This window comes from Chroicocephalus ridibundus, chromosome 8, assembly GCF_963924245.1.
Source record: "Chroicocephalus ridibundus chromosome 8, bChrRid1.1, whole genome shotgun sequence".
NCBI lineage: Eukaryota > Metazoa > Chordata > Aves > Charadriiformes > Laridae > Chroicocephalus > Chroicocephalus ridibundus.
The window spans coordinates 7,717,464-7,742,808 of record NC_086291.1 but is presented as its reverse complement, the minus strand read 5'-3'; the positions used below and the strand labels follow the sequence as shown (position 1 = coordinate 7,742,808).

The 25,345-nt window shown below is 41.6% G+C and overlaps 1 protein-coding gene and 2 long non-coding RNA genes across 4 annotated transcripts in view; 1 reads left to right on the top strand and 2 right to left on the bottom strand.

The window, feature by feature from the left end:
* Window positions 1-1,607: 1,607 nt before the first annotated feature.
* LOC134519563 (uncharacterized) lies at window positions 1,608-8,892 on the bottom strand. Its single transcript, XR_010072255.1, has 3 exons — window positions 5,734-8,892; window positions 5,070-5,316; window positions 1,608-4,410 (listed from the first exon to the last, which is right to left on the bottom strand). It is a non-coding gene; the product is annotated as an uncharacterized LOC134519563 (long non-coding RNA).
* Window positions 8,893-8,912: 20 nt separating this feature from the next.
* On the bottom strand, window positions 8,913-17,299 carry LOC134519562 (uncharacterized). 2 transcript variants are annotated; one of them, XR_010072254.1, is made up of 3 exons: window positions 17,163-17,299; window positions 11,177-11,354; window positions 8,913-10,732 (listed from the first exon to the last, which is right to left on the bottom strand). It is a non-coding gene; the product is annotated as an uncharacterized LOC134519562 (long non-coding RNA). The 2 variants fall into 2 exon arrangements; XR_010072253.1 differs by lacking the exon at window positions 17,163-17,299 and adding an exon at window positions 17,002-17,126.
* RNF11 (ring finger protein 11) overlaps window positions 17,209-25,345 on the top strand; it is a 33,082-nt gene continuing 24,945 nt past the window's right edge. The window contains exon 1 of the mRNA XM_063343926.1: window positions 17,209-17,740. Coding sequence (XP_063199996.1) covers window positions 17,618-17,740 — 123 coding nt within the window. The 5' untranslated portion in view covers window positions 17,209-17,617. The remainder of the gene's footprint in view (window positions 17,741-25,345) is intronic.

The following is a 25,345-nucleotide window of genomic DNA, read 5'->3' as shown; positions in this document are numbered from 1 at the left end:
AGCAACCTCCCAGGTAGTTCATTCCATAATAATGTCACCCTGAAACAGATGATCAGGAAAGATCAGAATATACATCAACACAGATTTTTTGGAAGTCAGTTTATTAAAATGACATGTAATGCAATTAAATAAATTGTTTCGTATAAAGTCTATATTAGAAAACACCGGAAAATCATCTTTAGCTAACATAGCATAGCTAAACATACACAGAGATGGTTAGGCCAAAAGAACTTTGCAATTAATGAAAGAAAGTTTGAGGAGAAAATAACAAGGTTTATTTTAAAGGAAACAGTTCCATTAATGATGTAAAATGATACGATGTCATACCTGTTTGTTTTCCTGGGCCATCTGAAACAGAACAGCCTGAACACAGTGGATGCTGTTACATAAAATAACATTGTTTTCACATTAAGTGTTTCTTCTTTACGTAGATATTTTGAACCATTTATTCTTCATTCTAGAACAGACACCACTCTTGTTGCAACCGGTGTCTTTCCTTTGGGAATGGAAGTATTGTACCTGTTTTATGAAAGAACATAGAGTAAAATGTTGTTTTTTTCCTTTAATATCTCATAAAATTAAAATATCTTTTGAAACATGAAGACGACAATAAAATTTTTACAATATAGATACTTTCAGAGTTTTTTCTTAGAAACTCAATTTTATTTTGTTTATTCTGTTTATGCTGGTAAAATTGTTTTCCTTTAGTATCATCTTCCTACAGTGAATATTAGAGTTATTTTACTTTTTGTGCTCAGTAGTTCGCTACTATAGCCGCACTGTTTGGAGAAAATACAGGGCTTCAAAATTCTTACTGATTATTCTTAGAGATTGACTATTACAATTATTTTCAATTTAACTTAATTATTTGTTTCTGAAAAAAATAAGGCATTTTCTACCACTTATTCATACTGAGTGCAGAGATTCTCCTTAGGCACCACCAAGGGAATTCTGTTCCACATTGCAATCAGTTGCACTAGTGCAGCCTTGTTAATGGCCCTGGATATATTCCGATGGAAGTTTTCATCCAGAAAATCGCAGCACCAGTTACAGTAAACCCAAGGTGAGCAACACAGAAGAGACTGTGCCAAGTCTATTCTTACACTGAACTCTGTTTATAAAAATATCTTGTTTCTCATCTTCTTGAGCAGGTGAAAATGTTATTTTGTGCCCATTCACATTCAGCTGATTTGCTTTTTCGAAAGGAAGCTAATAAGCTGTGTTGTAAAAATAGCCTTTTATTTCCATAATGGTATTTGCTCCAGTCTTGTAACTCCCTTGAATGTTTTAATTATATCTTTCCTGAAAGTCAATAAAGTAGCATGGCGCTATATTAAAATAATTTTCTTTGGGTTTCTGCAAGAACTGATTTCTTGCTGAATTAGCATACGAACTGCAAAACCAATTTCCACAGCATCGGTGACCTTATGTCACCTTACATATTACAGAACCTAGACAGAAGGGGTTTCAGAGGCCTATAGCAGTTTAAAATTATTCAGTATAAATCCATTTATTACACTGATACATGTAGGAGACAAAGTTCTGAAATTATGGTGCTAATCTGCACGGCTGAAAGCCAGATTTCGCATTTTTAAATGCCGTACCCACCGACACAGAACCGCAGGGGCTACTAACAGAAAATGGGATGGGACAGGCAGAAATCTGGTCAGGCTGGAGGAAATCCTGGGAGCGGGAGAATGAGTGAGAAAGCAGCCAGCACCCCTGGGGTAAGACCTCGGGGTACACAGCCCTTGTGTTGGGGAACAAAGGGGGTTCCTACTACCGGGAGAAGTGGAGAAGGGCACCAAACCCTAGACCTGGAGGTTTCAGGGGGTCCTTCAACAAGAGCAGAATACTGAGGCGACATTCAGAAAGTTGGTGGAAGGGGTGGATAAAGCCCAGCTCCTCTAGTCCAAACGCAGAACCTATGTGGTCTGCAGAAAAACAAAGTGCTCAACTCTCTAGCTATCAAAAGACAAGGTAATAATATTAAGTTATTTAATACTTTATTCAGTGAACGAAGGTTGCATAAGCCTCTATGCTTATTAGGCATTAGATTTAATTTCCTGTATTACTGAGAAATGGGTGACTTGGAGCTATGCCAGGCTTGGAGAGGTATAATAGGCTATAAATTTATAAAAGGAAAACAATAGAAGGAGGAACTGCTGCTAGAGGTGTCAATTTAAAGGAATACTCTCCCCACCAAAAAACCCATCCCACGCAAAGACTATTACAATCAGAGGAGATATGCTGTAAAAGCAGTAAGTCAGGGAAAAGTGGTGGCAGAAGATGGGAACTTATGAGTAAGTTTATTTCACCTTCATACATTATTTATGTCTGAAGACTTAATTTTGTGGCTTCAGGTCTTCCGATAATTAGCATTTATACATTTCTGTCTTAGTCTGTAAGACGCCATGTGACTCCATGTATTGATAATAAAGTTATTATCTTATTGTTACTTACTGTTTCATTTGCTGAAATGTAAAAAAAAAAAAAAAAAAAGAAACCAAGTGCTTTACAATCCTTGTGTAATGTTCCTCAACTTCTTGTTTTTCAGAGTGCTCTCCCTCTTTCTTAAAGGGAAATGAGGCAATATGAAAGACAAAGTTTTCTAAAGAAGGAGGATCCAGTAATTCTCAACACTGCAAGTTGGTTCCTCAGCATCTTCAGGATGAAAAACCACAGGTGAATCTTCCTATCACTGTTCAGCTGATGTAAAAAAATACGTTATCTCACCTTTCCATATAAATCTCGTGTCTATTAAGAAATGCAAGCCACTTTTTAATTTCAGCTTTGTTCTTATTCTGAAGGTGCTAAAAGAATAGTTACAAGCTAAGTGTGTAGTGCCATAGAATATGCAATGTAATTATATATTTTGATTTTTACCTTGCTCAAATGATGATATTCTCAATTCTCTGAGACATAGCGCGTGCCTGTTACTGCAGCAATATGTCAAAAGACATTACAATTTGTTAGTATCAGTACTAGTAAGGAAACAAAGCGTTTACTAAACCAACAACCAAATTCTGCATCATAAAGCACCAAATATTCATTTCTAGAGTAAAGTATATGGTAAAGTTTTCCAGAGCAAGACTAAGCAAAAATAGGTGTTCAGATGGAGAGAGGCTGCTACCATCTGCAATCCAGCTGAAGCGAGAAATCGTTATGGGTATTCGGTGTCATTGATAGTAAGACCCAAGTGATTTCTGTATTTGTATTTTTAAGTCAAATATCACTCTGATGAGATACCCAAAATACTCAGCAGCTCCCATTATGCCTTTTCTGGGCCTCAGCCATCTGGATGTATTTCTAGGGTCACAGCCTTTGCTTTCTTTAGGATTCCTACACAGGCAAGTTCCAACCAAAACACCTACAAGACATAAGCAAACTGCTTCAAATATTCACAGCATCACTGAGGTTGGAAGCACCACTGGAGATCATCCAGTCCAACCCCCAGCTCCAAGCAGAATCACCAGGAGCAGGCTGCCCAGGACCTTGCCTGGTTGAGTTCAGAGTATCTTCAAGGTTGCCAACTCCACAACTTCTTTGGGCAACCATATGACAAATCTCCAGCCTCTTAAATCATCTTCACGGCCCTTCCCTGCACTCGCTCCAGCAAGTCCATGTCCTTCTTCTTGTGGGGAGCCCAGAACTGGGCACAGTACTCTCACTGTGGTCTCATCAGTGCTGAGTAAAGGGGAATAATCACCTCCTGTGACCTGCTGGCAATGCTTTTCCTAATGCAGCCCAGAATGCTGCTGGCAGTCTTTTCCAATATATCTGTTTACAGACATAACAGAATATTAATGACATGATTAGTTTTGTATTTCCAGGGCCTACTATATACCAGGGTAGTACAAACTGTATCATTCTGATAATACATGTTTTATGTCAGTATCAGGGATTATACATGCTTTTCCTAAATAACTGGCACACTAAATATAGTTTGGGATGATTATATACTGCCTTGTAAAAACATCTGTGCACAGTGTATTTCTAAAGGTTAACGCTGAAAACCTCTAACGCTGAAAACCTCTAACAGCGAAAATCTGGGTATTTTAGTTGGAATTAAGGCATCTTGGAAAACCGCAATTCTAAAGAGTATGAATTCTCATTTTCATCATGTTGTTAATGCTGAGATCTAAAGATAGCAGATTAATTACCATTATGTTTAACTCACAGATAACCTTTTGTAGCAGTAACATCCAGCTCATAAACTTACAGTTTCCAAAAGCACTCCATACTGTTCCAGAAGCCAAAAATCCATTTCTCCCTCATGTATTTCTGAGAACCTTCCACTTCCTCTGCAGCTGCCACAGTGCAACTGTGGACAATACACTGATGTACTGTCAACACACAAATTTTCTGTGGAGAAAGGTCCATAGACTTTCCAGTGGGTCCTCAGGCAGCCTAAAGCAATGAGATGTTCTACCAGATTTGTTTGTCTTGGCAAGGAAGAGAGCAACCTTGTTCTTGAAAAATCTACATTTAGTTCCTCAACTATAAACAATTTTCATCAGTTCTTCCATCTGCAGTATACGTCTTTGTTTGGAAAACAATTTGCAGTGTTTCTTGTTATACATGTAAAATTGTTTCTGTTCTGCATGAGCTATGACTTAAGGGACCAAAGTTTCATGTGGTGGAAGGAGTTTGTTCCCTCTGAATCCGGTGGTACCCTTACTGCGTGGGCTGGTCTATGATTTTTTTGCATTTCTCACAGTCTGTGACTGCAGAAAACAGAAACAATTAGGCAAAGCAAAACTCCCTGCCATTAGTGACATACCAGTACGCAAGCCAATATGCAGTCTAGCTAATGTCCTTGTACCTTCTGGAATAGTTTAAAGCAGGATGCAAAATATTCTTCCAAAAATACACAAAGTCCTTTCCATCCTTTTTCCTATAAAGCTATGCCAAAAGCCCTGGGAAAGCCTTTCGACTCTTCAGCTAACATGCTCAAAAGAAAACTGGGAGACTGGCAAAAACCCATGACATAATTAGGACAATGCTGGGATTCAGATTAACATTATGAAAAGCAAACACCTTTCATACCACTCCCAGCTCTCACATACCTGTGCTGAAGTGAGATTAAAATTCAGATGCTAGGAAGCAGAGCAGCTCTTCCCAAAACAACATTAGATTGGCCCAGATGGCCACAACCTGCACAATTTTTCATAGTCTGACTTTCAAAGTGCCTCGTAGCTGCTGCCTCTCGGTCTCAGAGATGTTGAATATCTTTCTCAGCTTTTTCCAATGCAGACCAGATGTTGTATTATGATAATTCTCTCACGGGCCTTTTCCATTTTGACTCTCCATCAGCTAGGGATCCAAAGAGACGTTACTTGAAAAACAGGAACCATAAAAGAGCCAGGAACTTATAAATTAAAACATAAACATTAATTTGTTTTCCAAGATACAGATGTCTTTTGTCAGTTCAAGCCTTGATCTCTCCACCAGTTAAAGGCAACGGTTGTTCTGTGGAGGCATGCACTGGAAATTAGCCAACGGGCATTAACTTTTGGTTCTGACTGAACTGGGGAAGATTTGAAACAGAAACCCAGAATTAAAAGTTGCGATCGTAATTAATGGCTGATGCCATTTTAAAATGGTCATGACATCAATACCAGAAAAAGTGTCTTACTATAAGGAACTGCAGAATTATCGAGCCTGTTAGAGAGGGCTCGGAAGAGCTTCAAGTTGTCTCTGGTGATGGCAGGGGCCCTTCCTTCCCCTTACCTTGCTGATTTTTTATGCCCAGGGACCAGGATCCATCTCTGCGGAAGTGGATCCTATGGTGGTAACTAATGCAAGCGGTAGTGGGGTTACGGCAATGTGGCACCACCACAGCTCCAGATAAAGGGACGGGGCTAGAAGAGGAAGGGACACAAGGCAGTGACAGCACAGGTGCAGAGCAGTCGAAAAGGCTGATAGCACAGACGTAAAAACATAAGTAACTGCATACTTTAAATAACTATTCTGGTAAAATACTACAGTAACATCAATACTGTCCTTTAATAGTTTCTACAGCACTGTATCCTTGCAGCAGTTAATTGCAAAGACAAAACACTGTCTGGTCAATAAAATATGAACTTTGATATGAAGGATTGGCTCTGGTGAGTTTATAAAGAGGTAGAGCAAAAGCTTTCCTCCTTTTGATTAAAAAGAAGAATCCGCTCGAAGCGCAAGCCACCTAGCTGCAAAAAACTATGCTGTTGAAAATCAAACATAAAGTACTATCCTAAAATTACATACCAAAGTTGGAATTCAAATGTCATTATGGAGACACAGCTTTAAGAGAACATTCTCATATATTACAAACAGAAGTGCTCAGAGTTCAACTGCATATATTTAATTTTGTAGTAACGTAATGCTTCAAACCTTGTTTTCAAATGGCCACTGAAAATCTTTGTATCTTTTTAAATGTTAAATCACTTGGTATATCAGTATTATTACATCTCTTAGCATTTCAATATCAATAAAAATTTAATATTCAAAGATTTAAAATAGTAGAAAGGCTAGAGGCAACCAAAGGAAGCATTTACAGAAATGTACATAATAAAGAGATAAGGATAAAGACTTACCTTCTTTTCTAACACGACCTACGTGTGCTCTAATTTTTTACCTTTAAAAAGTAGCAATTCACAAGTCACACCTCTTCATTCCCTTTCAAATCAATTTTATACACCTACACAACTCTTCTGTCAGTGGATTACTGCAAGTTCACACTTAAACTCTGAGTTTCCACTTCTGCTGTATTTTCTTGATAAAATCTATTAGTACACAAGATTCATATTACTCTGCAACTTTTAGCAATTAACCCTCTGTTTATGATCCACTGCAACTGAACATTTTATTGTACATATTGGCAGAGGAACGTACAACAGATCACTCTGCAGTGTCTTCATGTCATCATTTTCCTTCCTTCTCATATGGGCACATACAAGCAACTGTGATTTCTAATATAGTCTAAGATTCAAAGTATCACTGAATGCTTGCCTTTGTCTTATACCCCTCCACAGACTTCTGCCTTTAACACCAGTTTTTTCTGGAGCCTTCTGCTCTAAAAATAAGGGAATAGTCTGTCCTTTATACCTTTATCCTCTCTCTGTACTACAATGAATTCACTTGGTGGAGCAAGGATTCTGAGCAATCGTTACTCCCTCTTGGACACCTCTGGATTAAATTCTTGCTCTCCAACACCCTTTTAGTACAAGCTTTACATATTCATTTTCTTTTTCTAGCCTACAGCTTCTTCTCTAGATTTCACATCACACTAATATCTGTCTGCACTCCTCTTGTTGAATTGCTCATGCTTCATTATTTAAGTGCAGGGAATTATAAGTAGCTGTTCCCACTTCATATGCTCTTCCCTTGAGGAGTGAACTAGCATCTGCTGTTCCCCATCTCTGGAGGAAGAAACACCTTCCACAAAAAGGAACCACGAAGCTCCTTTTATGACTTCATTTCACACCAAGAAAGACTTTCATGTGCACATTCTGGTTCCAGCAGAATTTGCTTTCAGGTAAAAATTTTTGTCCTGTACACTGCTAAAGTCTTAATATTCTCTCCCTTAAGGAACAGACCGAGGTCAAAATTCAGAATATGCATTTTTCTCAAAGCTTTTTCCCTGGCTCAGACAATTTCTCAAAGATGCCTTTCACCAAAAATGTAGAATTCTATTTCAAAAGAGACTTTGGATTGCTATGAGGAACAAAAGGAGTCAGTCAGGAACTCCTAAGCATGCACAGGCACTTCTGTGAATTTTTTAATAATATGCTGGTAACGTGCGTTATAGTTTTATCTGTTAATTTTTTAAGAACAGTGACTTTTTTAGATCTACTTATGTTACGAATGACTTGTGTTTACGTAATTCCCAGACTACTGAAGGATGAAAATCTAAGTCTTTAGATTCAATATGAAGGAAGCACTTATTTTAAACTAAACTGTAAAGTGGCAGACGTACGCTCACTTTTACAGGTAATTTTAAGTATTAAAATACATTGTACCTGGTATGTCTTTGAAGTGAAGATTTCATCCACACCTCTCTTGATACAAACTAGGAAATTCTTTCTTGGCTTTGAGATACCCACATCATGAACTTTTGTCTCTCTTTAATCACCATGCTTAGTCAGATATCCACCTGTAGCAATAGCAACCTCTGTTCTCCTCCCAACAAGGGGGCTGGTATGGCACCCTATTCACACACCATATTCCTCTTTATTCTTCTCATCCCTTCCGAGCAAGCCACTCTGACCAAACTTTCCCTGGGTACACTACCTTCACAGAAAAAAAAGCGGTTACATTTTCAGTCAGAGATGCAGGATGTCTTTTGAAGAGTACATTGGATTTAAGCACATACCTGTCTCCTGCTTAAAATTCACACAGATCTAACTTGCAAATTCAGTGAAGACCATCTCTTTTCTACTATCACTACTCAGAACTCCCACTGGGATCCTATTAAAATCTTAACATAAAGACCATATTCTCATATTCATTATCTTTGTTTCTCAAGAGGTTATGTTGCTCAAGACATTTTTGTTTTTCCGTAGAGTATAACTGTCAAATGCCAACCTGAGAAGTAAAAAAAATGGAGCTACAGATGTTTTAGCATGGAGGCACTTCTGCCAAACTTTCCCTAGATGTCGCTACGCTTTCTGGCTACTTCATCATAGCCTTTATTATTAAATGGAAAACGATCATATAGTTTCCTAATTTCTTCATATAGAAGAAATAGAAAACTATCATATAGTAAACCAGTTTCTTCAGAGTGACAAAACAATATTCTAATCATATGTATATATTATTCTATATGACAGAATATATGTAATATATTCTACTAATTCATACTGAAATCTGAAAATAGCTTTTATCATGGGCTTGTTATCACACTCTTTTTACCTTCCTAATGAGTCTGGAGTTGCTTGCCCTTTTCCATTACCTTGTGCTGAAACCAAGTATCTCCTTAAGGACATTCCCAAAGTTTCCCGATTCAGCTTTCATGCATACTTTACTATTCTTTCTGTCTTAACAATTTTTTTTTCACAGAATGTCCTTCTGCCCCTATATGATTTTGCCACCCAAAGACTCATTTATACTATACAAATGCTAAAGGAAACTATTCTGGAAATTCAAGGCAGGATTCAGGCTTGTTTTAGCTGATTCAGACTTAAAACAAGAGTTCTGGGGACAACATCCTTGTTTCCATCCCGGTTTATCACCTCTCTGCATTTCACTGTTTCTTACCTTTGGAAATAGCCTTCAAAAAGCATATGCCAATTTCTACACATGAATGAAGTTTCCATATTGTCCAGCAACATGAAGACTCTCCATTTTATTGCAAAGACTACCAAAATACCTTCATATTTTCTCCGTATTTCAAATCTCAGTTGTGCTGAAGTAGTCATTGATTGGTTGTCCACAAGATGGGGCTTCTACAACGGAGATCTTTGTATCCAAATTCAAGATTCTGACGCAAAAGCTATGAATGGCACCACAGTTGACAGGAACACTTTTGGCCCATGCCTTCAACTTCTGGCACAGAACAGTCCTCACACAAGGAACCCCACTCCCCATTTCTTGCGTAAAAACAATAATCTCTCAAGAAATCAAAACAGCAGAAAGTGATTTTACCTTGTCCTTAACCCTTGTGTTGTGCTGGTGTACAGCTTACGACTCAGAGGCAATACGCACCACTACAATCATCCCGCATCTTGCAGAGATTCTGTAAGGTCATCTATTTCTACAGGAGCTTTTGTGGACAAGTACCAGCGAAGTGTATGTTGTTTTGAGACATTTCCTAAGTCAGTATGTAGCCCAATACACGAATTTCTAAAGCAGTCTGCAAGTCCACTGTTAACAATGTTCCTGTTAAGATGATAACACCTCCAAAAAAAAAGTTAGAGAAAAGTAGCTCCAGAGAGCCTACAATTTCTACAAACTTAACCGAAAGAGGGAAATATTTGCTGTTACAAGAACTCACTTTAGGTATGCACTTCAAAATAAATGAAAAGAAAAATAATTTAGACACAAAAATTTTGAAACATTTTTTCAAAAAAGTCGTAATAAACTTACAGTACCTTTAGCTGTCTTTCAGTGTGTGGGAAGTGTTTGTTTAAACAGTGTGTGATTTGTTCTGCTAAAAAAAAAAAAGGCCTCCCTCCTGTTCTGTCAGATCTTAACAGCTTAAACAATCGAGATTTTCATGTCTTATAGGAATCTCCACACAACCGAAACCAGGACTGACTAACTGGGAGTGTACAACTACCCTCTTGTATCCCTTCTCGTAGCACTACAGAAATCAGGAAGACTTAATTTATGATCATTCCTGTGTTCTGCATGACATAGTTGTTTTCTAGAAATTTTTGCAGTAAGCACAGTATTCCGTCAGATAACAGAAGTGTTGGTGCATGCAAAAGCAAATATTGGTACAAATTTCCAGCCTGCTCTCCCTCCACAAGGAAGGTGCACACACACGGACTGTTCAATAAGTAAAACCGAATCTTAAGAAGAGGAAACACTTCTGGCCAGACGGTAAAGTTAATTTCCCAAAGATCAACGCTTCCCCAGTGCCAGAGGCAGTCATCCACAATCACCTAATACAAAATCTTCAGTGGTTCCTCCTTGCATTCCTTCTGTTCAGTCTCCAGAAACTTGTCTTCTGCAATTCAGCTGGCTAAGCCATCATAGACCAGAGTTTCAACAGGAAGTCCAAAATAGTACCCTTCAGAATAATCATCTGGAGAAGCATAAAATAAGAAAATCTGAGTAGGCAGGAATTACCCTGAGAAGGATAGAGAGTGACAGTGCACTACAAACTGAAGTCAACGATGTTGTATTATGAAAAAGGATGGACGCTAAGTTTGATAAAGGGCATTTTTTCACGTACTAAATAATATTCTCTTTACTCAACACTGAGGTTTTAACTGGAGTACTCTGTCCAGCTTTGGACGCTTACTGAAAAAGTGGACCAAAGAAAGAGTCTGCACGACAGTGAAACGAAGGGGAGATTTACAAGTTGCGATCTGTATGGAAAGACTGAAACAAAGCAGCATGATAACAGTCTTCAGATATCTAAAATCACTGCAACAATGCGGACAGGACACATAATACAGAGTTTGACTTATATCAATCTTAGATATTAGGAAAGATTTTGAAATTACAAGGGATTAGAACACAGTACCTACAGATGTCATTCAGTATCCAGAAACAGTTTCAACAGTTTTCTGACAAGGAACAACAAAGACACAGGCGATCTCGGACTGGGACAGAGTTGCATGCAGAGTCACACTCCATAGCTTCTCGGGAATCTTTCCATGCGTCATTTTATCAGTCTGTTATTGCAGAAGACCGATAGCTACCTACAGGAAGAAAACAGAGATTTTAGGCTGCAGGAAAAATGGTGAAAAATCAGAGAAACAGGAAGACTTAGGAGAAGGTGAACGAGGTATTTTACGTTGTGCAGCAGAAAGCATATTCAACTTGGACAAATAATAAATGCTCCAATTCTGTTTCAAAGAGGAACAAGCATTTTGGATGCTACCTTACTGTTGCAGTGAACCGAAGGCTTTGTGAGGAACCAAAAGTCTCCAAGATAGAAGTAAATTCAGATGAAACAATATCATGTTCAACTTCATACTCCTCATTAGTTGAGGTAATTTTGGCTTCTGGGCCTGCTACTCCAAATATCTATCTTTTCCCCATATTTTGGGCAGAATATCCCTGAACCCACAGTGATGGTACCTGGTGACTAACACACTGGCCACTGGCAAACTCTGGATAGAGCTCACTCCTTGCAAATTCAGGAAGCATTTACACATAACAAAAAGTGAAGAACAATCACCACTGCCATTAAAATTTAAAATTAAATTAAAATTTATTTAAATTAAATTAAAAATTAATAGATGAGTTGAAACATAGATTTCTGTGTATTGAATATCCACTACTTGTTGAACGCCAGCCCAGTACTGGGGGCTCCCACTGATGTGTCACCGAGTCACACTCCCGCTCAAACACAACACTTACCCTGCAGTAACTGTGATTCCTTAATATTCTGCTATTGGGAACTTCACCAGCCATTCTACTTATCCCAATTTTTACCTACTGCCTTGCTTTCTTACTGGTATTTTCTAAGGATATATGGAACAGTGAGAATTAAAGTGACACAGCAGTAATGCATCTGTTGTAAATCACCCGAGAGAAACGAAACAATATAAGCCAGTCTGGAACCTTCTGGGGTTATCTGTATACAATCTACTGCAACTAAAACCATTCCTGAGACACTTTACCTAACCTGCTTTTCAAAACCTTCAGTAAGCAAGATTCCCAGGTAATCATTTCCAGCGCTAAACTACTTTTGCAGTTTGAAATATTTTCCTAATGTCTACCTTAAATCTCCTACTCCAAGCCCATCACCTCTTGCCCTGGACCCACTGAACATGAAGAAAAACATATTCCTTCTCTCTGAGGAGAAACTTTTAAAGAAGATTTTTGAAGATCATTACCACTTTTCCCCAACACTTTAATTTTCTTTAGACTAAACAACCCCAATTCTTTCAGTGTCTCCTCTTATCATGTTTTCTAGGTCTCTGATCATTCTTGAAGTTGAGACTCTGGTGGTACGTGGTACACTGAGAAAAAGGAAAATTGACTCCTACACAAAATTCACCATGAAGCTGTCTGACACAGGGTTTGTTTGAAGAGGTTACTTTTGTATGATGACTGTCTGCTTTGTTGTTTCAGTTTTTTAATGCCAAAATACAAGTTCTTTTTCTTCTTTGTGACATACAGTGGAGATACCCCAGTGCCTAGAGTAGGTAGGCACTACACTCCTTGGTGATAAAACATTTTGGATCTGGGGAAAACACTTATTGTGGAAGGCAACTTATTTATGACAATAAAGGACAACATATCCTTATCAAGATGGTATCCTTGGGATAAATTGATACAAGTGGTATTTGTGATACCAGGATAATTTAAGCAGAAATCGAAGTAATTTTTAGAAACATGAGCAAAATGCTGCAACCCAAAGTGCATTTCAGGGAAATATATTAGTTCCATAATTACTTTCTAGTGCTGCATTCACTCTCTCTTGAAAAACAATATATACAATTGTAATACATACTGAGAAATGTCTACGGTTCAGCTAAAATCAACAAAACTAAAAATAACCATGTGCATTTTAGAAGATGCTATGTTCTTTATAACCAGATAAATTAACTCAGTCATTCCCATAATCAGATTCACATACCTAACAGAAGAATGTCGTTTATTTCCATTCTCCACAGGTAGACAAGGCCCTTTTTTCCAGAAAAATGAGTCTTATTCACCAACATTACCTGAACAAACAGTGCTATCTCTGAACCTATGGGTACGATGGCATGCAAAGATTGCACTCAAAAGTTAACTGGGCTTCTGTATATGAATTGAGAAAACAATCTTATCCAGAAGAAAGATAAGACACAATAAGAGGTGATAAGTACTGGAAAAATAAGGCTGATGGAAGAAAAGGAAGTGAAAAAACTTTTCCATGCTGAGGACAGAAAAGGTCTTTCAAAAACTTTTGTTGAGCATGACACATTAAACGTATACCAAATGTTGTCCAACAACAACATGACCACGGATCACATAAAATGAAGTTACCAAAGGGTCTTTTATCTATAAATTAGGCAATTTATGATGTCCATTTTGCAGAGGAACTATTAACAAGAAAGATTTTTCATATCCTAAGTGTTTTTTTGATTTTTAACTCAAAAAGAAAGGGATTTTTCAGTAAGATAGCTCATCATCTCCGTCTAGCCCAGAGGAGCCTTAAGAATATAGCATTATGTGACTCGTCTCCCCTCGTATCAAGAACCTCAAAAACAAAACATAACCATTCAACTGTTCGCATCCTTTAAAAACATTTTTCATTAATTCCCATTTTGTTTTTAAAAATACATTTCACTTAGAAGATGCTAGGTGCCAAAAAATGGTCAGAACAGATCTGTACATGACATTGTCGTATCCAGACTTACCAGAACATAAATCCTGCACACTGGAAAATTTCAGGCTACCTCATTTCCATTCTGACAACAGATTATAGGTAAATGTTTACAGGTAAGAAGAAGTTTCATGGACTTAGGTTGCCAGTTCTGTATTTATACTAGTCCGATACAAATTTTTCTATTTGCATTCATCTTTTCTATCAGTAGTATCTATGCAGGCCTAAGACACTACATGGCTCTTTCTTCCATCTGTAAGATCATTTTAAGGCTCTAGAAAATCCAGTCTGATAATTGTTTGTTCCCCAAATTAAGCAGGGGAAGCAAAAACCAAAGAGAACTAAAGCCATCGGTTAAATTGTCCTATGGTTCTGCTGGAACAGGGAAACTGTATTTGTAAATCACATCCTCTCAGAAAAAAAGGACCATATAAAACCTATTTGTGAGCCTCCAAGTCTATCTGGAACAAGGATCTCCTACAGCCTGAACAGCTCATAAACAGGGGCCTGGTTTTTTTTGTTCTGTAGTCTATTTGGTCCATAGTCACCTCCAGCATTCTGCATATGCAAGGACCACCTCTGTGTCTGTTTCCACAAAAGCAGATCCTTCTAAGCTGCCTCTGTACTTAAAAACATTATCTACCAAAAGCAGGTACAGTGAAGCCTGCCATGTCTGTTGAATTTTCTGTAACTCAATTCTGAGAAACAGTGAAAACAGTTCATGCGTTCTCTAGAAAAAAAAAAAAAAAAGACTCCCATCAAATAGTTATTGAGCAATAAGGACAACCAGCCCTCAACTTGAAATGCTCTTCGCTGCTTTCTTGTCCCCAAGAAATGTAGTAGCTAAAGGACTAGCCTCACAGTCCCACCACAGCATACGCAGTGAAATCAAAAGACCACATTTGTGCATTTGTGAACACCAGAATTTTTCCATTCTCCATCTCCTGGACTGCTGTACAACTGTTGAGCTGGTGGTGCAAAGCCGTTAACGGCCTACCTGACATAACAGGAGTGAATGGCCTAGAAAACAAGTGGCTTAAACCATCCCTACTCCAAAGAACCAGTAATGACTGCTAACAGCTCTTCCCCCTTCAGAGCTCTCACAGGTGCAGTCTGTCACGTTGCAAAGCCAAACGTGAACTGTTGCTTCCTCTTGGGGCTCTGTGAGCCCACCACGGGAAGCAGACATCTCACGGCATTTCACAAGTCTCCATCTTTGAAACATAGCCCAGATTTGGAGCATCCTGTGCCTACTAATGGGAAAGCAGCTTAGCAGTTACTGCTTTTGGACATCTGACTCAAGGTAAATAAAGGCAACATCTATACTGTGGGACCCCTGAGTGACCCAGCTGTGTTTCGACCCATGTGTGCATGCTGGTTTACAAAGAAAGGAAATCTTGGCATGCCAGCCAGCGAAGAGGCACCACATGCTCCCACAGGACCTCCACAGTGTACAGGATCCCAACTGGAAAGCACACTGTGGGACATACCTGTGGTCTACAGAGCTACACCAACGACACAGGATGAAGCTCCACAGAGAGAACAAACCATGAACTGACAGCTGAATGAGGAAGTCTTTCTAGTTGCCAGTAGTCTTGTTCCCGTTGTTGCCACTGCACCACTGGAAACACCAGTAACAGAGCTGGAGTCTCACCACCAGGCTCTCACAGCAGCCAGCTCTGACATTGCCTTAACCTTGAAATCATGACTGGGTGAGGCAGTGGTTCGCTGGATCCTCTCCAGCGATTGCTTGCCTAATTCTCCTATTAAAAGTCAACATACTCACAGGATAAACACCCAAATGACCAAGTCATGTACAGCTGTCATTATTGTTTACAGCAGCCCATTGCAAAGCCTCTCCATCATGAGCAACAGTCACAATTTGCGCACAATTTTTATTCTCAACAGAGAGTTGAACATCTTAGAGAAGCCTAAAACTGTGTTTGAACCCCATAAATGCCAATAATAAATTTTCTGTTGCTACGGATTTCACACTGGGGCTGTTTTAAGTTATCCATTGATAAGAGCAAAACAAAACTCCTAAACAGTAATAAAGTGAAATCTTCAAGAAAGAACTCACATGGATAATCAGCAAAAAGTCTGTTCCCAGCCTGCGAGGTCCACCACAGGACCTCTCCAATGCTTAACTAAAGGTTGCAGGGCCAAATATGTCACCGTGGACAACTGCTGTGTGGATACTTTGACCTAAGATGGAAGCTTGAGTGCAAAGTGGGACTGACCTGGATCAGCAGAGAAGCCCGCGATAACCAGTGCCCATGCTGTTACTGCGTTACAAACTGTACTTTCTAGCTGTCCTCATCTGCACCAAATTTGCTTCACTTTAAAATATACTGTGACAAAAGGGGATTTTTAAATATCGTCCATGGTCTGAATCTGAAGGCCAGGGACGGATTCTGAGGAAGGGTCCCAGATGACAGAAAGAACATTTAAAGACTCATCCTGTAATGGAAAAAAAGTGAGTATTGTTCCCTCTGTGGGGGTCTGTGCCAGCACAACAATGCAGGGAAAGAGGGGCATTCAACTCTATTGAAATCTGCATTTATCTATACTTATCCATACTTATATCCAAGCGTGAATACATTTTTTATGAAGAAAAAAAAAGGAGCTAAATACATGGTTTATCTTGACACCTGCTTACAACACAAAGAGCCTTCAGAAACACAGCAGTGATACAAGTGCCTGTTGCCCTTTTTGCCCCACGCTGGGGGCAAGTGCCCGGCCCCTACAGCCACAAACCCCAGCAAGGCCAGCGACCAGTACCGGAGGAGCCCCCGCTCCTCCCCGAGCGCCCACCCGGGGTGACCCACACGATTCCGGGCAGACCCTCACACGCACCACCGCCACCCGGGGCGGGGCGGGGGCTCCCCGGCGCCCCTCAGTCCCGGTACCGCCGCCCGGGCCCCTCCGCCGGTGCGGGGCGGCCTTTCCTCCCCGGCCGCGCCGCCATGCCCGGAAAACAAACAAAAACAAAGCGCTCCCGGGGGTGGAGCGTAAGCGGCACCCACCATTTTGGGGGCCGGGAAGAGCCCACCGCACCGCAGGCGGCGGCAGCCGGGCGGATACCCCGCCTCACCCTTCCCACCCCTCCGCCCCGCTTCTCCTCGTCCCGCCGTGGGGCGGGCAGGGCTCCCCCCGCCGCGGGGCCGGGGCCTTGTCGGTTGCTAACCTGGCCCGGCGGGGAGGAGTGAGAGGAGGAGCCAGGGCGGCCTGTGCGACAAAGCCCAGTGCGCAGGGAGCTGGTGACCAGGAAGCAGAACAGCGCCGGGGCTGCCGCGGGGCGGGCGGACCCCACCGGAGCCCCGCTGCCCCCACGCCGCCGCCCCCCTGCCGGGGGGTGGGAGGCCGGTCCTGCCGCCCCCCCTCCCCACCCTCCCGTCCCTGTCCCCCCCCATCCCTGCCCCCGGCTGCGGGGGGTCGGGGCGGGCGCGGAGCGAAGCGGGAGGCGGCCGGGCTGCTGTTAAGCCGCTTAGGGCCGGGGCTGGCATGAGCCTCCCCGGCGGGGTGGCTGCGGGCTGCGCGCTGCGGCGGGGAGGCTGAGGGCGCGGAGCCGCCGCCGGCGGGGGCTGGCGGTCCGTCCCTGAGGAGGAGGGGGAGCCCCGCTCCCCGGGGCGGGGGGAGAAGATGGGGAACTGCCTCAAGTCCCCCACCTCAGATGACATCTCCCTACTCCACGAGTCGCAGTCGGACCGCGCCAGCTACGGGGACGGGGCTGAGCCGGATCAGGAGCCGCCGCCGCCATATCAGGTAGGGGAGGGGAGCGGGCGGCGGGGCCGCGGGGAAGGGGCCGAGGAGCGGGGCGCAGGCCGCTCGCCCTGAGGGCCGGGCCGCGGACTCCCCCCCCCCGCCGCTCCTGCGCTGGGCGGCCGCCCGAACCTCTCCCTTTCCGCTCACGCGTACCGGGGAGGTGGTCGTGGGGGGAGCCGCTTTGTCTGCACCGCTCTCACAGCTCGGGCCTCTGGGCGGGCGGGAGGCTCGGGCCGGGCCCGGCCCGGCGGGGGGCGGTGGGTCCCGGAGGGGGCCGGGGACAGGCGGTGTCCGTCCGGCCGGTGCCGCGTCCTTTGTTGCGTGCCGGCGGTGACATCACCGTCTGGCGTTGCGCTGCTCGGGTGACGCTCCGGGACGGGGACGGCTTTGTCCGGGCGCCTTCGCCATCGCCCGGGCTCCGCTCCTGTATTTTTAGCAGCATCTGATCCCCAGTAAGTAACTGGATCCCGTTTCCCTCGGCCCCCTGGGGCGCCAGCAGGGAGGGGTTTCCCATCGCTGGGGTATAGATATATATATTTTTTTTTTCTTCCGTCGCTGAGAGAATCTGTTAATTGACGTCTTGATGACGAATCGAGAAAAATAAAATGGCCAGGTGTTTTCCTCGGGGCGGAGGATGAGGTTGCTGTAGAGTGTGGGGATGGCCGCGGAGAGGGGAAGCTGAACTTGGGGTTGCACTTGGCTGCTCCCTGCCATCTCCATCCCTTATATAGCAATGTATATAGCCCCGAGCGAGCCCTCTACAGTACATCTTCCAGTGTGCAGCGCTAAAAAATGAGGGGAAAAAAAAAAATAATAATTCCAGTAGCATAACGGCACATTTTGTGCAAGTTCTAAAAGTATTTTCCTACCTGCGGTGATTGGGTGCGTTCCAGGGAAATCTATAGCAGTGACACAAATTCTGGAGGGTGAGTTGGGAGCTCTCTGTTTTCTGGGGTGGGAGCCATTTGGTGCTTGCAGGCCTTGACGTATAATTAACAAAAATTGCAGGAAGCGTTTAACTGGGCAGACGTGTTATCTACAAACGCTTTAACACGTTCAGGAATTACAGCTCTGATAGGATGCCCCTCAAGAGGAGCCCTACGCGTAGCAGCCCTCGCTGGGGCAGGGAAGCCATGCTGGCGCCCGTTGGTTTTGTTTGGGTGCAAAAGCTTAATATTAGAATAAATTTCCTGGTGTGGGGAATCTTTTTTGTTTTTTTTCTGACTTCTAAACTGTGTCTCCTGAAGTCCAATAAAGGAAAGCGCTTGGTGGCGGATTAAGTTTTTTAAAGGTTGTGTTCTAAATTAAGCCTGAATTGTCCCTGTGGTTTAGGAATGCATTGTATTTTTGTCAAATCGATGTATGAAGTTTGGCTGTTCGTACTACTTGTTGCATTTATGTCTGTGATACAAGAAAGAGTTGTGGAGGTTTTTTCCCCCTTTGAAAACAACCTGTTAGCTCTTGTCATAATCACAAATTGGGTGTATGCCTTATGCAGGCCTTCTCGTGTGGAGGTCGATGTAGATAAGTACTCTTCCTCTGTCACTGTGTTTTTAAATTTTTTTTTCTCGATGAAGAATTTCTTGTTCGCAAGTGTGGATGGCTGGCTGAGGACACAGTAGACAGTAAAGTAAATGAACCTACAGGTGTCTGTTATCGGGTGAGTGTATTCATGGCAAAACTTCCCCCACTTGAACAGAGCTGTGTCGCATTGGGGGATGCGCCCGCAGGCACTTGGCTGCCTCGAACATCGAACAGCCCCTCCTGAAAGCCCCTCTGCTGATCCCAGCAATGCCTAAAGCTTCACCTTAAGGCAGCATTTTGTGTCTCATATAGACAAAATTGAAAGCTGCAGATTTTGATCACAATGGTTTGTGACTTTTTTTTTTTTTAAAGGCCTTACCTACAATATTATGCTGCATTTCGTGCACTCCCAGGTCACGATTTAGAATTTTGAATTGTTTGGAGTTTACAAGATGCACAAGCCAGATTGCAAGTGTAAACAATTCCTTATGCTTTGTTATTGCTGTTGTGCTAGCGATAGGTTACTCTCTCTCATTTTAACTTTCAAGTGGCAGCTTTGATTCAGTGTTACAAATGGGAATTTAGGAGTTTTGTCCTTGTGTGTGGTAATAATTTCTTTCACAGTGTCTTAACCAGAATTAGAGTATATATGAGGCTATATAGACCTGAGGAAGGAAAGCAAGGGAGAGGATAAAATGAGTTTGAAAACTAGCTTGTGGCAAGAAACTGGGAGGCTTGTGGCAAGTGTGTGCAAGAAACTAGGAGACGAGCAACTTAAAATTTAACTACTGAAATTTCAGCTGTAAAATGGATATATTTTTAGGAGAGGATAAAATCTGGTATGTTTGCTTCTCTTGGGTTTGCAGCGATGATGTGTCAACTTCCTGAAGAAGTCTTGCAAGGTATGCAAACTAGGAGAAGGAAGCTTCTTGGGTGAAGATACAGAGTCATAGAAAATTACTTCTATGTCTCTTATAATACATAAGTTAGTTACTTTGACATTTAAAATACTCGTTTTGTGTTCTGACAGGATTCTGCCATGGGCATCCATCTGGGAATCTTGTTAAGCCATAATTTTTATTTAGCTATTTATTTCTAACTGCGCCCCCAACAATCATTTCAGTATTGCATGTCAAATTTCTTTTTATCAGCGAGTGCTATTGAATGGGCTGTGTAATTAAAAAAAAAAAAAAATAAAATTCCTGCTTCCAAAAGTGAGATTGAAAATTGGGTTGGCAGTATGGACACATGGAGTAACAGGGAATGTAACTTCCATTCAGAGGCTCTGCGTGTACCTGTCTCTGCTCTTGGTTTCTGTGGCAGTACGTGTTAGAAGCTTCAGTGAAAAGGCTTCAGAGAGGAAGCATCTTTTTAAACAGGTATTTGAGTTAACGAGAACGTGGTCCATTAAAACATCAGCCATTTTCCACTGCATCAAGCTTAACAGCTAATGTGGGAAATAATTAAAACCCACCAAAAAAAAGACTGTGGGGAAAGGAAGTGATTTCAAGAGTGGACCAACATTTTCATAGACAGATGCTAATTTTGCATGCCTCCATTTTAGAACCCAGAAATTACAACTGTTTTTCTAAGTGCTAAGCACATGCAACTCCATTTTTAACCAGTGAATCTGTGATTAGGAAAGAGTTAGCTTTGGGTTTGTTTTTTCTCAAGTCCTCAAAATTGAGTATGCTTTCAAGTTTGTTTTCCTTTTCTGTGTATGACTTCTTCGCCATCTGTTGGCAATATGCCTTCTGCTGTTTTTCCGTACAAGTTCACTGTTTTTTTTCCAGTTTCTCTTACTTCTAGTAGCTCTTCTCAAAGAGTTTATTTTGCAGAACAGATGTGCCACTCTTTTTAATTCTTGTCTCCTATTTGTGTTCTTAAGTAGTTCCTTAATAGTTGCAGGAAATAATTTGCCAATTTATTAAACTTTGGAATTTTATACAGTAAAGTAAAGAATACTTTACATCTTTTCTGTCTAAGTTTCTAAAAAGTACTGCTGCGGACAAAGTACGCTGCACTCTTCTGAAAAAAGACATAACCGCTTGCTAAATTAACATGCTAGAAGCATGGGAAATAAATGCAGATTCTTGGCATTGGTACTGAATTTATAAAAGCACATTTGAAATGTTGATGTGGCAGATAGACCAATAAAATATTTTACCCCTTTACTTGAAGAGGTCCAAAGTGTTATCTTACAGGCCCAGATAAAATGTTTTAGTGGAATCTAATGGATTTTTTTTTTTTCCTATTTGGAGGGATTAATTTAAAAGCTTTTGACCTGGATACTCCTTTTGATTAGGCCGTAGGCACAAAATGAGACGAGAGATCACAAACATGAGCTTAACCCGATGTCGTGCTCCCGTAATCTTCCAAAAGCTGTTGGGGACAGCAGGTTTTGAAAGCGCAATTTAGGATGCCTCGTGGCTTCTCTTGAACTGAGGTTGCTGCGGTGGCCTCCTTGGGCTTCCTCTGTTACCTGAACATCACCCATACGTGTTGTACCCTCATTCCCATCCACCTGTCTTGTGGTGCTTCGTGCCAATCCTCCCCAGTTCAGGGAGGTGGCCCAGCAGCCTCCGGTGAGGGTGCCCGGGGTCGATCACTCTCCGGGATCCCTCAGCCTGGGCGCAGGGCAGTAGATGCAGCCCTGGAGTGTTGCTTGTCCAAGGCGCTGGAGAAATCCCCAGTTTGAACAGTCAGAAAACTTTCCTGAAATAGTCTACTGCGTTTCTATGTCAGACTTGCCTCCATGGGCACGTGTGTTGGATGTATTTTGCTCAACAGAGAAGCAAAGTTTTTTATTACGCTCTCATCATGACTTAAGTAATATATTACATTGATGTTCCCATGCTCTCTTCTCAAAGGCATGGTAATTAATATCATTAAAAGTTGCAAACCAAATTAATTCTGATATAGGAGTTGCACCCATTTATAGAAACATCTATATGAAATTCTCTTGGGCGACGAATGAGATGATTTATCGTCTGTGATGGTGTGTATTTTACAAGAAGGAAGACTACAGTAGTACAACGTGTTACAGTTTGACATTGAGTGGTTGTGCAAAGCTAGAACTGCTGGTATATGTTGGAACAGCATAAGAGGAGGAAAGACGTGATGGGAAAACATTACATACAGAAAGCTAGCCATGAAAAAAGTAAACCAACTAGTAAGTTTACTTTCACATAAGAGAAAGGGGTATATTTAAAAATTGCATATGCAGGTTTTGCCCTGTTCTCTGCTTGTCCTCCACATCTCGCTTGATGACGTGTATGGTTTACTGTTGCATTTGTGGATGTGGACTGAAATACCACTTCAGTCCATAATTCCTCATTCCAGTGGAAACTTCAAAGGGCTTCAAACAAGAGCGTCTCTCTGTTGGTGAGTTGCTGGCTGGTGCCTTCTAGCAGCAGTGCCCTACCTGAAGATTTGCTTCAGCTGGGAGAGAAAGGGACAGGGGAGCTGAAGCTGGGTTTGCTGCATGGATGAGAAATGTTGGAGGAAGACAGCGATGTTTTGTGTTTACTCCTTTTCAAGAATATGATTGCTTGAGCTACCGTATATAACTGGTTCTCAGAAGTGAACAAGCACTGTAATAATATTCTGGAATTATATCTCTAACCGTGAAAGACCAAGCACTAAGTGCTAAAGTCACTCCTGATAAATTGTTGTGATACAATTTAGATGGCTGCATTCAGAAAATCTATAGGCCCTCCATGTCTTGTGGTGCTGTTCTGGTAAATTATTTGTATGTGCAAAGCAGTAATAAGCCTTTTTTTTTTTTAAATGTTTGTATAGGGATATACAGTTCATTTTTCCAGATAGTAATGAATTATATGTATTATGAACTTCATTGTAATAGCATCCAAGGATATTTGGTTAGTGAACAGTATGCCATGACAATTCTTGCTCCTTCCACGTCTGAAGAGCTTAGCAAGTTGTCTAGAGAATTTTGTTGCTGGTAATCAGCGCTAGACAGAGAGTTTCCTGCGGCTCCTAAGTCTGGCTTCCCTTCTAGATAACAGTTAGAAAAAACTGTGCACCTGTATTTCCTGTCTTAATGCATACTGGTTTCGGCATAGCCTGCCAGGCTGGCTGGCTGGTGCCATCTTCCATTTTGCTAGTGAAAAGAGCTGGGGGGGGCGGGCAGGGGAGAAAAGAGGAAGGAAAATAAAGGATACCAGACGGGTATCACAGAGTTAGGTAACTTTAATCTTGAAAATACCCATTCATAAACTGCCTTTAATGAATATTTTAATGAATATTGGCTGAATATTGTAATTCTTTGCCTGCTTAAAATAGATTTTTAACTCCAATTGGTTATAAATATGCATTAGATGTGGCTAGAGGAAATGGGAAGTGTATGCTGATGTTCTCCATGTTATCATCCTTCTATTATGAAAATCAGAGCCAGTTTCAAGACTCAGTGTTGTTGAGTTGGCAATCGGTAAAGATCTATTCCTAGCCGTTTTGGCCAGAAGGTTTTCCAAGAGGAATTTTGGAAAGAATAGGATATGTTTATAATTTTATTTGATGAAGCATTGCTTGCTGTTTTGCATGGATTTCTGCAAGAAATGTCTTGAGTTGGATGAAGATGCTATACAAGGTCCCTCCCTGTCTGCCCGTGTCCCTGTTCATCAATTAAACAAAGGAAATAAGCTCGGTTTAATGAACACTTTTGCAGACCTTGGTAATGGTTGTAGTCAAACTGGTTGCAAAGTGTAATGTCAAGAAACTAAAAATAACACTACTTGCTTGTGACAGAGTTGTGTCTTCCAGTCTTTGTGCTTGTCCTTGTTATTGCCTCCCCATAGACACACAAAGAGAAACGTATTTATATTTTGAAGAGGTAATGGTCTGTGGAATAGACTAAAGCAAATCAGCCGTGACTTTTCTATGAGCTAATGAAACGGTTCCTAAGAGACCAAAGAATTACAAAATGAGCAGGTTTTTAGGGATGTCATGGCTGAGTTAGAATAAAACCTCTCGGGGGGGGAAAAAGCTGAAGAGTCACCATTCTTTGAGTCTAAAAGGCAAAGTGAGCTTCTGTCTTCATTTAGACAGCAAGAAAAATTTGCCCTGACATTGTGAAGATCTCAGAAATGAAGATGTGTCTTGCTTCCTGAAGAAGATGTAGAACATGCTATCTTTTTGTAGAAGACGCTATCTTTCTTGTTGTTCTGCCAGCCTCTTGGGGGGCAGCCGCAGCAGCAGCAGCCTGTCCCGGCAGAGCGAGAGTCGATGTGTAGCTTCTTGCTGGGTACAGCTGTACTGTGAACTACAACCAAAAAATCAGTCCAGCAGCCCTAGCATAGGCATTCATCATTCTTAGTTCAGTCTTCTCTTTAGTTTGTAACTTTTGGCAAACCACTTAACTGGTCTGTGCTTTAGTCTCCTCACTGTAAAATGAGGAGTAAAGGAGTAATAAAGTTTATCTTTAGTGCAGGCATGCTTAGTAATTTAATTCCAGTTGGTAAAGTGTTCCATGATAATTTGATTTTAATAAAATAATATTGCTCCATTATAAGATGAAGCTCTGCAGGAATTTACGACAAACCTGCTGCTGTAGAGAGGAAGCTTTATCGGACGATCTGTTTAAGACAGTAGATAAGTCTCCTAAAATCTGCTTTGGAATCTGATAGTTCAGCGTTTATTTGGCAGCCTGTGCTCCAGATGCTCGATTAGCAGGAATGAAGAGGCTGTGGAGGTGGCAATAAGAAATCTTGCCTAATCAAGATGATGAATCTTCATTGTGCTGGGAGATCGTGCATTCTTTCAGGCAAGCCAACCCAAACAAGCAATACTGCCCTCCCCAAAATCCAGGACCACCATGTGTTTAGGAAGCTCTTGTTTCCCGTATGTTCCACTGGTTCATTTCTGTGATCAGCAGCTGTTGTTGGCCGTACATCTGGACTTCAGTTTTAGAACCACGGAAAACAAACTAGTTTTATGTTTTGAAGAGATAATGATCTGTGGCACGGACTAATACAAATCAACCGTGACTTTCCTATGAACTAATGAAACAACTTCCAAGAGACCAAGCAGTTATAGAGAGTGGTTGTTTTATTTACCAGTCCT